This window comes from Micropterus salmoides, unplaced genomic scaffold, assembly GCF_014851395.1.
Source record: "Micropterus salmoides isolate LMB-PRFRI ecotype aquatic unplaced genomic scaffold, ASM1485139v1 Ms_hic_scaffold_17, whole genome shotgun sequence".
In the NCBI taxonomy this organism is placed as follows: Eukaryota; Metazoa; Chordata; class Actinopteri; order Centrarchiformes; family Centrarchidae; genus Micropterus; species Micropterus salmoides.
In genome coordinates this window covers 13,673,406-13,690,251 of record NW_024040817.1, presented here as the reverse complement: position 1 = coordinate 13,690,251, position 16,846 = coordinate 13,673,406, and the positions used below count along the sequence as shown (strand labels likewise).

Below are 16,846 nucleotides of genomic sequence, written 5' to 3'. Positions count from 1 at the left end.
AAAGCTCCAGTAGTTAAGGAGATGACAAGAGAGACAGATTACTCCGATATTACCTCCTCTCTCAGCTCTCCAGGTCCAGTTAATGTCAGAGGCCATTTCCCCCAACATCCCAGTCATTAACAAATCCTTTTGTAAATTCCAAATAGGCCTGCCCATATGATTTAGATGTTCGATGTTGACATATTACAAAGCAGCGCTTGGGGCGTGCAGCTTTGCTATTGGCAGTGATAGTGGCAGCAGCAGGAGTCACGTTTTTGAAGAAACTTTAAGGCCCTGAGCCACAATTGCATGCCGCAGTTGTCCAGGGGATGATGTGCCTGTTAAGATAAGAGCAGCAGGCAGCCGAGGCCAAGAGATGGAGAGATGAAACTGCTGGTGTATTAGGAGCCATTACCCCTGCTGTCCTCACAGACATTTTTGTCTGATGGTAGTGGACTTGATAGTTCCGATATTACTTTAATTTCCTTATGCCTGAATGAACTATTGTGCCATTATATTCTCAGCTAGCGAGCCACTCACAATCAAAAAAATTTTTTTTTTAAAACAGCCCATCAAGGACAAACACAGCTGTGTCACAAATGGCAGTATCTCTGATCTGAAGCTGTTTGTCTTGGGAGGATACATTAAGAGGGTTGTTTGCTTACATTTGACAAGACCAGAGCTTGGCAGTTATGCTGTGATTTTCCCTCCAACAAAAGCTGGAATGAGTTGATCATTTGAGCCAACAAGGACGATGCCATTCCATTTAATTCCCTACATCAATCATCCCCTAGTTGCATGTAGGGTGTGACGACGATTTGGGGACTAATTTGGCTCAGTATATCCCTTAATCTGTGTCCCATATTAATTTGTCAATTCACAAATAATTTAGTGATTGCCTTTCCAGTTAATGTTCTGTGAGAGACTGCAATGAGCCTGTTGTGACCGTGTTAATCTCCAGCCATCTTTGCTGCAGCATTGTTAAAACCTGTCCGGACTTCATAGACAGCTCATTATTAAATAATGTACGTGCAAACGTTTTCTTCAAAGGTAAACCAAAGTCAATGTAAGATATAAGAAGCAGTGATGAAATAACTAAAAACACAGATCCCTGGGATAACTTATGTGACAAAATAATAATAATAATGCATCACCATCAATAAAATTCCACATTGCAGCTGCGAAATGTATTTATTTACGTATTATACAAGCACTGCATCTTATATTGCATTAAGGCTGCAAAAGACCCCTACTAATGGACTCTTTTCACAGCAGACATTCTGACTTGTCATTGCAGGAAACATACAGGTGAAATTAATAATTATTTATGATAGCTGCATCCCATTTAGGTGATCCACTTCCAGGGTTCTGGTATTACGCATGCTCACTCACTGACATGGCTTACTGGGGCACCTAATCGGATGAAGCCATTAATGTTATTATTTACACCTGTGCTTTTTCCTGCTTTAAAAACTCAAGATGTCTGCCATGGGTTTATTTCCCCCAAAGTCTTGTGTAGGAAGGAAGAACTAAATTAACATTTTGGGAAACATGCTAATTCGCTTTCTTGCTGAGAATTACACGAAGAAGATCAATACAACTCTCATGTCTGTCCATCGAATATATAAAGCCAAAAAAACCCCAGGAGAATGTTAGCTTAGCTTAGCTTAGCATAGCGTGATTACTGTTCACAGAGAAAAACAGCTAGCCTGGTGTTGTCTAAAGATTGAAATAAATTGTTAGCATCTCTTTAAGATCAGAAATTAACATGTTACATATATGTTTGTGTGTAGATTAAATAAAAGAGATATGACATATAAATTGGTGAGTTTTAGAGGTGCTGCTAAGTTGATTTTTGAACTTTGGAGACAGCTAGGCTAGCTGTTTCCACCTGCTTCCAGTCTCTTTGCTATCTAATTTAACCACATCCTGGCTGTAGCTTCATATTTAATGGACAAATATGAGAGCAGTGCTTTTTTGTCTGGGAGCACTCTCCCTCCAACAAATATCAGTCAAAACTCTGCTTAAAAAGGCTAAATTGTATGCATTGACTAACTACAAGCAAAGATTTGTGTTTTTTAAGATTTCAAATTTAAATGTGTACACTGTGTCCTTCTGGTGCACAGCAGAGGCATTGTAACTGACAACTTCACCGGCACTGAAGATGGCTGGAAGTCTCTGTCTCTGTCTCTCCCTCTGTTTCTTTTGCCCATCCTACAACCTCCACCCACTCCCTCTACCTCATCCCATCTCCCCCATACTCAATGGATCCAGCTAAGTTTAACGTTATTTTGGAGGCATGAATTCTGTTTTGCCAGATGACTGATTGAGGGCAACCAGGAGGAGAATCGATTGGACACGGGCTGAGCACAGAGATGCATAGTCCAGACCAAGGGGGCCACTTGGTATTGAACCACCATTACAAAGTGCTTTTTGGTCAGAAAAAAAACAGCAGAGTTTGCATTTCATTTAATGTATTTGCACATTATATGAAAGAGCTTTAAAATTTTTATAAATACAAGTTCATTCATGCATGATCTCTGTATTGGAGAATTGGAGAGGCGTGCTTTGTCGCCACAGCAGAATAATATTAGTGAGGTGGGTCTGCTCCTCTTGTTTTGAATGCTGCCGCTGTAATTTTGCCACAGAGGTTTTAGGGCTGTCACTGAACAACATCACATAAATCTGCTGTCTTCTGAATTGAGACAGCCCGTGTTGGCCACCCAGGAAAGTGAAAGAAGGGTCATTTGTCAAGCTGAGGCAGCTGGGAAATTGGGAGGCACTCTTCAATTTTCAACACGTGAGTCATATTTTTTTAGCACTCGCGGGGATCATGTCAGACGAAGTTCAAATGTTATCTATACGCACTACATTTCTCATATCTGAATGCAAGCCCCCTCAAAAGACATCATACAGAGGCTGCACGAACCATACTAAAGCAAGGGAAATGTTGATAAGGCAGCTGTTATTCTGAAGAGAGAGAAATGCATGCCAACATTTCAGAATCTGACATTCTGCCTGCAGACAGTTGACATCTCTGTTGAGCTCAGGTTAGTAACTCACTCTTCCTTATTTCACCCCATCTCCCTCTCTCCCTTGCTTTTGCTCTATCAATTGAAACTTTCTTATAAACTTTTCATGCAGCATGCCAATAGGATTTGAAGTATCACTGCAGGCACTTTCAGCTGTGTTGACAGGTCACAATCAATCTTGATGAATGTGGTGAACTGTGAATGTTTACAGGCAATTTTCTGTGCTGATATGTTCTTGAGAGTTGCTTTCAGAAAAAAAAAAAAGATTAGTGTTCTTTCCTTATTTATGTTAAAGGTCCTCTTTATGCATTCAGGTGGAAGATATTATTTTTTCTATTCCATAACTGCATAATTACTGTATAATTTCATGGAATAATTATTGTGATTAAAAGCCTGATTAGAAATGAAATGATATATTTGACTGTGTAATTATTTGAAATTATGATTTCTGCAAAAAAAAGATGTAAAACTCTGACTTTTATCAAAAACAGTGATACATTCTTTTACATCTACATTTTTTATTTCACTTGTCAAAAATGGAAGTTTTCATTGATAAGATTATTGAATTGATTGCTTTGTTCCCTTCTTGGAGATGTGGTAGATTCAAGTATTTTTTGTAAGCAAATAAAAAAATGAAAATACATTTTCAATCAAAACAGTCATTGCCTCTGCAGTTCACAGCCTCTTAGGGAGAAATAACTTTTCATGTGCTTTGGAAAATGACAGATGAATGCAATGAATGCAACGGCATCCTGAGGCAGATGCAGCCTTATAAATTGAGCAAAGCTCTCTGATCTCTGGGATGATAGATCACGCCATATTCTGTAACAAAAGACAGTCTTGCTATTTCATATTCTGTCATAACAAGCAATTTTCTTTAAAGAAAGACTCAGAGCTTGACTGTGCGTGGTATAAAAATAGCTAAGTAATGCAGTGCTATAGATAATCTGTGGATCACCCATGACATTATCAAGATTAACAGTCCTATCATACAAGGTGATACCCATGGCCAATCCTGTGCCTGCACACCTTCCATCATCAAAGTCCATATTTAGATGTTGCGCAGTTGTAGATTATCATCCCTGCGTGTTGCCTGGGACTGAGTGGCTCATGTTCACAGCAAAGCATCTCTGTGCCCCATTGGCTGTTGGAGAAATGAGGCATGTTCAGTGTGAAATGGTGTGTCACTGATGAGGCCACATAGGTAACAGCGTGCATGTGAAAAGTGAAAGACCCCACATCCTCAAGTAAAAGTTACATGAAGTCATAACTTGTGTTTTTATGTTATTTGTTTCATCCTCTGACTCATCATTGCACTCAAGATGTCATCAAACGCTGTTGTCATAGAAACCTCTTCAAACATGAATACATCGTTTTCTGAATTAAACAAGGAGTTATTTTTTATGACACATGGAATTTGACCTTGAGCCAATCATTATGATGCTTGACAGCTTCTTAAAGACTATTAAAACAGACTGTCTAATCTCTGTTGACGACAGGTAAATAAATAGTTCATAACATTTGGATGCAGAACATCATTGGGATGCTAAGTGGTTTTCTTTTAGTGCTCTCATTTCTGTTAATGATTGTGGCGCAGATCGGTGTGTTCATGGCGATCCCCAGGCACTGGCTAATCATCCTCTTTCTCTGGATCTCACAGACAGACTCTATGGAGTCTTCAGAGGATATACAGAGTCGATTTCCCCCCATGTTAGGCTGCACATGTGAATGATGCACAAGGCAATCTGAGGGGAGCAATGCCAAGAGAATTAAAAGACAATGACAACTTAACAACATTGGCCAAACAAACACAACAATACAGTTCCGGTCTCAAATTTCTTTTCTGTGTATAGTTTTGCAAGACATGAAGCTGGTGAAATGAAGATTCTACATAGTTGTGAATGTGTCTTTGTGATGGATTGGCAATCAATTTGGTGTTTCTTGCCTTCCACTGCATGCTAGGAAAGGCTATACATGACCCTCAATAGGACAGAGTGGGTATAGATAAAACGTGGATCTATAACACTCATCTGTGATCTCTCCTTGCTTCCATTGCACAGCTTCCACTGATGTGTTTTGCAAGGATGTCAGGAATCTGGGAACATAATGTGCCTGCTTCTCAGACATCCCTCACACTGCAGTCTGTGCCTTAAAAACAAACGACAACATCTTATTCCTTCCCTCCTTCCTGAGCATCTGCATTATATTGAAGGCTTCCTTTAAAAATGTACAGAAACTTTGCTTTCATCAGAAACAACACATTCACAGAGGATTCGTTGCTTTGTTCCATATGCTTACGTAACACCGTGCACAACTGATTGAGAGATTTGAGATGATTATGCATCTTGAGACAAACTGCTGAAGCCAGACAGTAATGCACCTAGATGATACCCTAGCTGTTTGTAACTTTCAGGATGTGCTAGTTGCAACATTTTCAGTTGCATCAGTTTACTTTAAAAATGTGTAACAGGCATGTAGATTATTATCATCTTGACTTGTTGTGACACCTGGCTCTCTCTTGCTTTCTAACTCCCTTACACATGCAACCAAACCAAAGAGATGACAGAGAGAAAGGTTAAGAGTGTTTCATGCCAGGCATCTTAAGCTTTTTTTTGTGGCAAAGTAAAGAAGTGTAGACACCTAAGAAGGCCAAACATAAAACCGGCAAACTGTAATGTTCCTGGAGAAAAAACAAAAAAGAAAGACAGAACAAACAAAAACATTCAAGTCTGCCTCTGGAGACGAAGGAAAGGAAAGCAAATCTGCCCTGCCTGGCAACAGCACTCATTTTGGCTGGCTTTTATCTGGGTTTGGCCTTTTGACAATAGATGCGATTGAAGCAATCTTCAGAGCCAGCATTTCTATTTGTCTCAAAGGTCATCCATTCAGAATTTCAAGGTAGACGGGGAAAGGTGAAGGGGTAGAGTAGCATAAGCAGGCCTTGATGAATGATCGAGGAATTGGTTACGTGTCTGCTTGTGTGTACATAAAGATGTATTCATCAGCATGCATGTGCTGATGTGTGTGTGGGATCACATGTATTTGCATGCATTGTATCTTTACACAGTGTTGCGCGTGTGTGTGTGTTGTGTGTGGGTGTGCATGTATGTAAGACTTCTTTTTGGGACTGACTTTCAGCCGCAGCATATGCCTTACGTGATACTTTCTGTGGTACTGCCGGATTCAGACTTTGTGATCTCTTCATGAACTCAAAACTCTTATCCACTCCTGCCACTCCATCTACTCTCCATGATGACCCCCATCAATTTTCATAATCATCCTTTTACTCTCCTTTATTATCGCCTTCCATCTCCCCGTCTCTCCAGCGCTGTATTCTCATCTCCCTCTTATCTCCTCCTTGTCTGTTCAGAAGATAGCCTGGATCCAAAGCTGCACTAAGCCATCTCAAACTTCAGTCCAATTCTTCTACATGAATATTTCATTTACATTTAAAAAAAAAAAAACATGATCTTATGGATGACGGGGTAGCTGTAAACACTGTTGATGGAAAGTAAAGATGGGAAAGTGGGTCAATTTGTGAAGTTTTCAATTCAGCAAATGGTTTACTCTCAAATCAAGTACTAAAAATGGACATAATTACCAACTTGTTTATATTGTAAACAGAAAAACATACATAGATACTCTGATAAGCAATTATTGCTGAGCTGCTGGTAAACAGGCTCCTTTGGTTGTACAATGCTAGTAAGATGAAGCACTGTGCAGTAGGCTAGACTCGCAGCTATATCATATGCAACAAATTTTAAAAGAGTTGAGAAGAAGATTTTTTTGACTCCTAAACAAAGTTGTTTCTATCTCTTTACACAGACTGTCGGACAATTGTTTCCCCCATTGAGAGTAAATCACATCTCAAATAAATCAATATTTCCTGTCTCTGTTTCATGGTTATATGAAACTGCGCAAGCACAAAATAAATGTATACAGTAAATCAAAAAACTTGAGCATTTATTTAAAATGTTCAAAATGTCTTATATACGCTTTCAAGGCTTCAGGGAAGTTGTGAAAGTACATCCTGAGTTTAAGAGAATGATAAATGCTGTGTTCTTGTCTTTGCTGGGGGACATAATAATGATGAGACACATCAATCTTTATTACCAATCCACCACCCAGTCTAGAACATCCAAGGGCAACAGAAATATTGCACTCATAGAGAACATTTATCTTCACACACCTGCCTATAGCTTTTAGCTGCAAGGAAACATTTTCCATCTAGATTTTGGGCTGTGAGCACATTATCTACTCTTTGTTATTCTCTATGAAAAATTGCTAATTCAACTCAATATAGCCAACTAAGCTGAGTAATACGGATTTTTATTTATAGTGAGCAACAGAATGACTCAATTTTATATGTAACAGGGTATAATCCTCAATTCAATCAGTCGCAGCTATAATTTACTGTGTTTCCATTGGTGGACTCATCTCTCTATCTAGCCATAGTGGCTCTCTGATTTGCTTAATGACGTAAGATCCCGCCCTCTCGTACATGTCGATCTGTGATAGGTTGCTAGAGCTTTCTAACGCCCCGCCTACCGCATATATCCCGCCCCTTTCCACCGGCGTTCGATCGTGAAGCGAATTGACTGTTGCAGGCTCGGTATGTGGCGCATGAGTGTGCGTCTCGGGATGTGACGGTTGTCCCTCGGAGCAGCGATTCTGAATTAAAACATATATATATGCCCGGGGAACTCAGGAGAGAGAATATCTAAGGAGAGCGGGCACAAAACAAAGGGAGTTTACGACAGTGAAGAGTGGACGGAGACACAGGAGCCTGGCAGGAGGGACGCTCTAGCAAATCCAACCGACACCGCACGCAGAAATGGCGGAGCACCACGCAGCCAGCGACGGCAAGCACAAAGCGTCCACCAATGCCGGGGGCTCGGTGCACGGGAACAGCCGACCCGGCGCCGCGGGAGGAGGAGGGGGCAAAGGAGGCCTGTCTGGCGGACTGACACAGCCAGCAGGATGGCAGTCTTTACTCTCGTTTAGCATTCTTTTCCTGGCCTGCCTGGCCGGATTCAGCTCCAGACTTTTCGCGGTGATCCGGTTCGAGAGCATCATCCACGAGTTTGATCCATGGTAAGCTAGCTAACGTTTACCAGGTCAGGATGAGTGCATGGGAGAAAAAGAGGGACTGAGGTCCAAATGACTCCAGGGGGTCTTCTATTTAGTAAAGATTATTTTACTCTTTGGAAGTCTGCACAATAACAGCGACTGTTTTTAACAACTACTTTGATGTTCTGTTAATGTTAGCTCCTCACATTCAAGACAAACAACTGTTTTTTTTCCCCCCCATAATGACCAACGACACGATTTTTCTGTGCTGTCGATGTGACACATACAGATTGTGGGGTCAGTGCCCTGATATGTAGTCTGTCTCGGGGTCCTTGACATTTAGTTAGTGTGGTTTGACAACTCTAATGTAGATTTAGCATGTCAGATAAGTCAGATAATATCTGCAGTGAGCCGTATGTGGAGGCTTCACCTGCAGGTACAACTTTTTGGATTGTAGAAAAGCATGTGTGAATGTAACTGGGAGGAAGACGTGCGTGATGTCTCTGTAATCGGCGCGCGTTTTAATTCATTGAAAACTCAATTCATTGTGAGCGGGTGAAGTTGTGGTTGCTTATATGGGGATTTCGCATCAGCGGTGGTCGATATGGTTGGTTGAGGGTTGTTTTTACTGCTGGGATAAAGTTAAATAGAACTTCCTCTTGATTTTATAAATGTTGCGTAGAGAAATGCATACTGCACTACCAGGCTTTCGCGCAAATTACTGCCGGAGCTCATCGTAACTGTAGACTGCTTATAACCCGGAAGCCAACTGATCCGGTCTGGTATGTCTGTCATCACAATGCAGGATTATTCCGCTTTGTAACAGTGTCACATGGGCCCACAAATGTCGGCCTGGTTGCAATGTCATTCCCTCAATGCTGGCATACAATCTGGCATTCAGACAACACGACTGATGCATTCATTTATTAATTTTCAAGGACAGGTGCTCCATCTTGTTTAGGGTGACATACCTCCTCAATTATGTTGATAACTTGATTGAGTTTTCTAGCAAAAGGCCAACACTTAGGTAGCTAGTAGAGGTTCCACATGGTTCAGATGAGCTAGATCCTGCTTTGAGGCTGGAATTTGCAGCAAGGACTGACCCTAGCACTGTTAATGAGTATTCCCACATTGGCACTTTTTTCCTTTACAAACTTCATATATCCGACTAACTTCCGGGGTGGTCACACAGTTGGTGTATTACCTATACTGTTTTGCGGCACTTCACTGTGAAAGTGGGAGCTGTTTGCCTCATTATGAGGCTATACAGCAGCATCAATTTTCACAGCAGCAGAGATAAAATTGCACAGTTCTTTGGCAGCATGTTGCAGGGAAAAAAAGCAGTGTCAACCTTTTGATATTCAAAAGTCTAAAAGCCCTTGCAGCTATGAGTCTTCTACATCTGTTCTGTTCTTGTTTTCTCTTGGACCCCGAAAACAAAGCAATGCTTGTATGAAACAATCCCTTGCAGGCTTACATGTGCAAAATGGTGAGTTCAGCCACGAAGTAATGTTTTTTTTTTTGTATTTTTACAGTGGTCCACTTTACTATTAGAAGAAGCGTTGCTGTAAATAATCATAATTTTATACGAAAATATGTTTATCAAAACAGATTCACGCCAATCTGTAGTTGCCTATTTTTAAATCTTGCAACATTCTCCCCCGCCTCTAGTTATTCTGATCAGCATGCTGAGAACCATTCCCCTACATTTATACAATCCTTAACACTCTCGGGAATACTTCTGCGTGTATGGAGGCCAAAACACTAGAGTTTTTGTATAGATGAACACATAAACCTGACCCCAGCGAGTACTGCTTTTGCCAAGAATGCCAAATAGAGCATTATTTGTTCCAGTCTCTTTTGTAGACTCTGAAACTGGTATTTTTGTGATTATGATGTATTACGTATTCTAACTTCATCTTTTTGACAGTGAGAAAAGAAAACGTGTATTTTGAGACTACAGGAAAATGGGATGCTGATTGCAAGTGGCTGTCCCTCCCAGACACACATGATTAGTGCTGTTATTGATTTTTTTTTTTTTTTGTCCCCCTCTGCAAAAGAGATTCAAATTATCTATAGCTAACCATTACCTTTAAACAAGCTGGCAATTTGAAGAATGAAGACTGGATTTATTTACAAGCACCAAAATGTCAAGCTTATGCTGAAATATGCAAACACCACAAGCTGCACTGATTTTGTAGGGCAAGCCCCTGATATGACTTGCCCATTATCTGGCTCATTTTGCTTTCCTGATATTTGTTGATTAATTTAAGAACAGGCGGTCCATTGGCATTCAAGTGACATTTTTTTTGTCTTCTCCATTTCTGAAACTAATTAATCTCTAAAGCTAACTTAAAATTGCATTTCACTTTTTCTAACCAACTCCAAATTATGTTCAATCTTCTTAATTGGCAATGATTTAGTGGATGATTTGTGCTAAAAATATTCTTTTGACTGCCTGCTAGACTTTAACTTGTGGAGGTGTAACTCCTCAACCTTTCTCACATTTTTTAGGACCAGTGTTTGCCGAGCTGCTAGTGGTTCTCCAGAAGAGACAGACGTGTTCCTGCTCCCTGAGTTGACTTTTATACAAATTCTCTGTCCAGGTTTTTGTTACTTGAAGGAAAATGTAACTAAACTGAAAGCTGCACGGCGAGGTGCAAACATGTGTGTACGAGAGGGGAGCTTTCCTTAGAAGCAGTGCAGTTTTTTTCCACCATGGTTGTGTCAGGAAATAGTCTATTCTGACAGTAGACTGCGGGGGTCGGGGGGGTCCTCTTTCAAGCAAATAATGAGCTGGATACTCTGGTACGGAAGCACAGACATACACATCTACTCTGACACACTCTTATCTCTCTTTGACCGGTCGGCATCACAACTGTTGTTAATTCACAAGACAGCATCTTTGCTCAAGGTCTACGGATGCTCACAGTGTGTCATACAGGATATTAGCTTTTACTAGCCATGTCCACTAAAGCGGTGTGTTTGGACATACTGTAAGTGATGCTAAAATGATTAGTTTATGAATCAGTTAGTCCATTTGACTAACCATCATTTATCATGTAGAAATACCAGAAATTTACACGGCACTGTTAGTTGGAAGATTTGCTTCATTTTTTTTCTGCTTCACATGAATATGAATTGAATGCTGGGGTTTTCAGTCGGTCAAAAAATAAATAACATTAACTTAAATGCACTGATCCAACTTTTTACTCTCCCAATGCTACTTTTTCCCATATTTAAAATCTGCATGAGCATGAAACTCATTTGAATCCATTTGATGTAAATTAACATGGGGCCAGGGATCAGGGGTTTGTGGTACTAACCACTGGGTTGGGGACCTGTTGTGACAAAATTAACATAACTGAAAGCGGAAACACACATTTTTATAATGATGGTGACAAAGAAACTGTATTTGTATTTAGCTATCAACTATGAAATTAATCACTAACTATTTTGATAATTGATTAATTGAGTAATTTATTTTTTAGGAAAGAATTCTCTTTAAAATATAGCTAAAAGTGGCTAGAGTGCTAAATTAAAACTTCATGGTTTATATAAGTCTTGAAGGTGTTTTTTTTTCAGGTAAGTTGAAAGAGTTATGTTCAGGTTTAAGGCAAGAGATGGTTGAGGTTGTAGTATTTTGTGCCATCTGCTGCTGTAGTGTTTCTGTGCCATCTGCATGCACACTCTCACTACAGCAACGTTACACGGTTAAGAGAAGATTTCAGCCCATGGGCCGATTGGAAAACTGCCTAACATGCTCTAAAACTATCAGAAGACATCGCCTGATTTCTGCTCTTTCTTTCAGCTGATCCTGCATGCTGTCTTTCACCCGCCCCTCCTCTTGCAAACATTTGGGTGCAGCAGATTTGAATTTTTCTGAGGAAACACCAATATAAAAATTGTAGCAACTGCTGTCACTGGCTAAATTAGTATCTTGATTATCTGGGTGGGGAAACCTGTAAAGCTGGCAGGTCTAACACAACCGCAGATGGGAAGTGATACAGATGAAAGTAGTTTTGCAGATGTCTTGTGCAGTCCTCCACTATCTCAAACAACACTTTGATATCTGTTAACACCTCCAGAATGTGTTCCTGACCCTTTTTGATAATACTGTCTTTGCGGATGAAATTTAAGTGCAGTGAAAATGAAACCTGCTCACAAGTGATGTTACCACCTCAGCGTTTTTGAAACGGCAGCAAAATTAGAGGGTGTAGCAGCTTTTGTGCCCCCCCCCCCTCATTTTTCCCCCACATACAAAAAAATGACGTCTATTTCAAAGTAGATTAGGCAATCCCAGGAGCGGCTGCTGGCACAGCAACACCATAGCTAGTGCAGTAGTGTGGGAAAATGGAGAATAAGTTGTGATTGATCTTTGTACCAGACTCTTGGCTGGAGCTGTGATCCCTGCTTAAACCCCGGCCCTGACTGTCCAGAAGCTTATGAAATATTCAGCGCTGGGACGGTGTCCGCTTACCTGCAGTAGAACATATTTTTTTTTTTTTTTGTGAGTGCCCACCCCTGGTTATTATAGGCTGGTTTCCTAGGCTTACATTATTCTTTGTTTAATAGATTGGAGTTACCACGGCAACCAATTGGTCATTTCACAGCATACCTCTGTGCCAAAGGTATTGACCATATTGGCTCCAGCTCTTTTGTCTGCTCTCCAGCCCTGCAGACCAGGCCTCCTTGCACACAAGTCATATCACAACACTCAGGACTTGAGAAAGCCAACACACTCAGTTTTATTTAAATTCTCCCTTTCACAACTTTTTTATTTGCTGCTTTCTCCTCAGCCAGGAGACTTGATGTCAAGACCCTGATGATTAAGTACTATTACCCAGGCTGGGGCAGAGGACTAGTGTAAGGCATAGCTGGGGAGTCTCTGAATCCAGGTGTGTGTGTGTGTGTGTGTGTGTGAGAGAGATGTAGATTGACAGATCTGTTCCAGGGCACCTGGGGCATGTAGATAAGCTGAGATGGGAAGTAGCATCAGGTACAGGGACTCCCCTGGCTAACAACCCAGCCCGATACAAGATTTGTTTTTTTGGTTAACATTTAATTTAAATATTGGCCTAATTCTAACAATACCTAAGCTGTGCTAATTATATAGCAGGAACGTTCTATGTCACTTGACTGCTTATTTGAATCTCCTCCTCCTGCAACAATGTGTGCATTAAGCTTTTTGCAAACTATTCCAGGATGCTATTCAGGATAATAACAAAGGGCAATAAATAGCACAAAGGTGTAAAGCACTAGTCGATCCATTCACACAGAATTGAGGTGGCTGATGCCCCTGTTCTATCCCCCAATTTGCCTGTCAGCCAATTTGGTTGGGCCATTCTGAAAGTGTTTACAAGATTGCTGCCTAACAAGAGGTGCTTGTCAGCAGCCTGGAGGCCACACGAGTCACAGATGCCTTGATGGAGGATAATGGCACTGAGAGGTTGCCCAATTTGTAAGCGTGATGAATTGCCGCTGCTGCACAGTCGGAGCAATATTTGTGTTTGTGTGCTCACTCGCACATTATAAGCTTCACAGTGGGTTTGGAGCCAGTTTAAAGTGTTTAATTTAACATTTAATTACATTGAATTACATACAGTGGGGGAGGTTCAGCATAACCCGCTGCTTGTACAAACTACAGAATAATGTCATTGCAAATTACCTTGAGTTGGTCCTCTGCCCCATCGTTCTGAGCCACAGTCTTCTAGTTTTGGCAGTCGTTCGCTAATGAGATTTTAAGAGCATTGTCCTCCGACAGCTTCGAGCACTGTTCCAAACCTTCTCTCTTTATTGAAGGCTAAAGAGTGTGATCTTGTAATTTAGGTGTCAACATCTAGGATGTAGATCGCAGTGTTTCCTATTCTGTACATTCACTAACCAGCAATGGGTCTCCACAGTTTACACAATTTATTTATTTCAGCAAAAATGTATAACGATTGATTATACCACAGATTCCTCCATTGTAATGCTTATTTTCCATTTCCAAATGACTGCTTTCCTATGGTTTGAATGCTAACAGATGACCAACACACTGAGAAGAACATTAATGTGAAAATGTGAACCCACATGACACGGCACTGAAATGATGCTTTTGGTTGTGTAGCAACATTTAGATGTGTGTTTTTTATTTTTTGTGTTTTGACAGCTTTGGTGTTGGTTTGAAGGGCAGTTTGCACTAATCATTGAAACACTTGTAGTGTGGTTAGTCACCTCACAGCTGCCGATAGCTGAAGTGTAACACTGTAATTGTCTGAACCACTGCGCTTAAACTGGATTTTTATTCATACAGCAAGTTTGTCTTTGAAAATGTTACTTCAAAGGTTGCAATGATGCTGATGAAAGATGTTACCTGAAGGAAAAATAAGACTTGCTCTAATAAAGGGATTATGTTAAAAGGTTGAATTTCAAGGTGTGCGTTAGCAATTAGCCTACATTTCAGAAAGTACACATGGATATTGTCATATCACAGGCTGTATTGTTGCACTGTTCTCCTTGTATTGTGCATACCTCATGTCTTGATATAAAGGTCCAAATGGAATTGTTTCAAATGCTGTATCATCTACTGGAACTGATCTTGGAGTAAGCTCAGAAACAAATCTAGGAAGCAGAACTAAATGTATCCCCTGTGTTCTCATCTACAGAAAATGCTACAAGAAGCACTGGACAAACTCATGTGCACGGACACACACACACACACACACATACACACTCATCAGTGTATGTCATGCAGTGCTGAGGTGCGTGGTTGATGCAGCTTTTGTCAAGCTGTTTGTTCTGTGTTGTCATGTGCGCTTTGATGTGATTGTTGTTCCATGACCACCCATCCTAGCAGAACCCACCCGTCTGCGGGAAAAACAGAAGGAGCGACGTGTCCGCTTAACAAATGCAAGGCTGTAATTGACTGCACTCTTTTGAATGCCTGTGCGAGTGCGTTCTCTTGTGTCTTTTCCAATAGCTTTGTTTGCAACAGTTGCAGAACTGTGTGGTCAGCAGTCTTCTTAAATTGGGTTTCCCCCAGCACCACCACAGACACCCCTTCACTCTTCTTCTCAGTGAACTGAGAGATGTTGGACAAGTAATATTGGCCAGAGTTTACAGGGTGTAGGTTTTGAGTAAGCGTAGGTCATTGCAAAAAAACAATGATAATTATCGCAATAAACTTGTCCTCACCAATCAGAGCGGGCATATGGCGTGCAACAAACAACAACAACAAACTAAACTAGAGGAAACGTGTGGGATAATGGCGCTGGCCGAACAGACACAGGCAGCGACTCTGCCGCAGTTTTGTCCGGTGTCAACTCACACTGAAGTGTTTCAGCAGCGTGTTCAGCAGAGTGTTTAGCCTACATGTTGTTAACATGTTGTTAATTTGTCATTTTGTGTGCTTCAGCTATGGAACAGCCCTCTGTGAGCCTGCTCCGTTCTGTGCAGGCTACATATCCTATACAGAGCATTAGTGAGTTATTCAGATTTTGTTTTTGTTCAGTTGTCCTTGATTTTTGTGCTTCTACTGTAGTTAAGTAGGCTACATAGTTAAATTGTGTATTGTTTTGGTCTGTTTTAATTGTGTTTATTGTTTATGTACGATCGGGAGTCTACAAAGGGAGTTTTATTTTGAAAATCGACCAGCTTCTGTATGCTGTTCCGTGTCTGTGATTTCCTATTTGGTTAATCTGCTCTGTGCTGCTTGACATGGCGTCAGTCAAAAATAGACCGGCAGTGAATATTTTAGCAAAGCCTCCATTTTAAAAAAATTGCAAATCGAATCAGATTCGCAATATCTGGCATAAAAAAAAAAGAGATTTTGACATTTATTGTGATAATTATTGATATCGAATGATAAAACAATTTCATCATAACATTTTTGGCCATATCGCCCATATCTAGGAAAGGGGTTGCAAAGTCAGACTTTAGATGTGTACAATCACTGTGAAAGCCCAACAGGTGTAGAGGATGCAGACTCAATCCTAAAGTAGGGCTTATCCCAAGGGAAAACAAGTGGAATTATACTTGAATGAGAGAACCCAATGTCGCCTTGTTGGACAGTCTTGTGACTTTGTCTGTGGTCACTGTAGATTATTGTTGGTCAGACAATTCTTGAATATTGTCTCAGCCTTGGTGTTTTCCCTTTCTCCTTCATGTTGGCTTCTAAGTGGTCCCTGATGTCTTCTGGTGTGGTGGGGGGGGGAAAGGGGGCCAGAGGGAACAGGGAGGATCTGTGCTCATCATACATCCCTGTCCTCTTACTGACAGGAGTCAGCATGCAGCTCTGTGGGCGAGCACACCTGCATACAGAGAGGAGAAGAAAGGAGTGAGAGAAACAGTTGTGGGATGGTAGGAGGCGGAGAGGGAGAGAAGAAATTAATGCCTGCCAGGCATCCAATCTGAGGGAGGTTTTGGTGGTGGAGCCAAAGAGATTTCATTGTTCCAAACACTGCTTCATCAGTTTATTTGTTTGTGTGTGCATGTACATGTCTAATGTTTATTCTTTATGTTTTTATGCATGGAGGATATGGTTGATTTATTATATTGTCTGCCTTGGCCTCAGGTTAAATTGAATGTCCTCTGTAGCTGATAGACTACTTACAGCAGAGCCCATTTGATGAGATCAGCTGCTTGAAGCATCTCTAAAGCATTACTGAATAGTTAAAATAGCTCAACTCAGCTTATTCTTGAGTAGTTTTACTCTTCAATATAATCCCTCCAACATTTAGCAGAAACTCCCCTGGAATTCACTATTCAGCAGCAGCAGGTAGATC

The 16,846-nt window shown here is 40.9% G+C and overlaps 1 protein-coding gene across 1 annotated transcript in view; it reads left to right on the top strand.

Moving 5' to 3' along the window:
• The first annotated feature begins 7,583 nt into the window (after positions 1-7,583).
• Positions 7,584-16,846, top strand: part of LOC119907121 (dolichyl-diphosphooligosaccharide--protein glycosyltransferase subunit STT3B) — an 87,488-nt gene continuing 78,225 nt past the window's right edge. Inside the window, exon 1 of the mRNA XM_038724727.1 lies at positions 7,584-8,105. Within this exon, the coding sequence (XP_038580655.1) occupies positions 7,846-8,105 (260 nt within the window). The 5' untranslated portion in view covers positions 7,584-7,845. The remainder of the gene's footprint in view (positions 8,106-16,846) is intronic.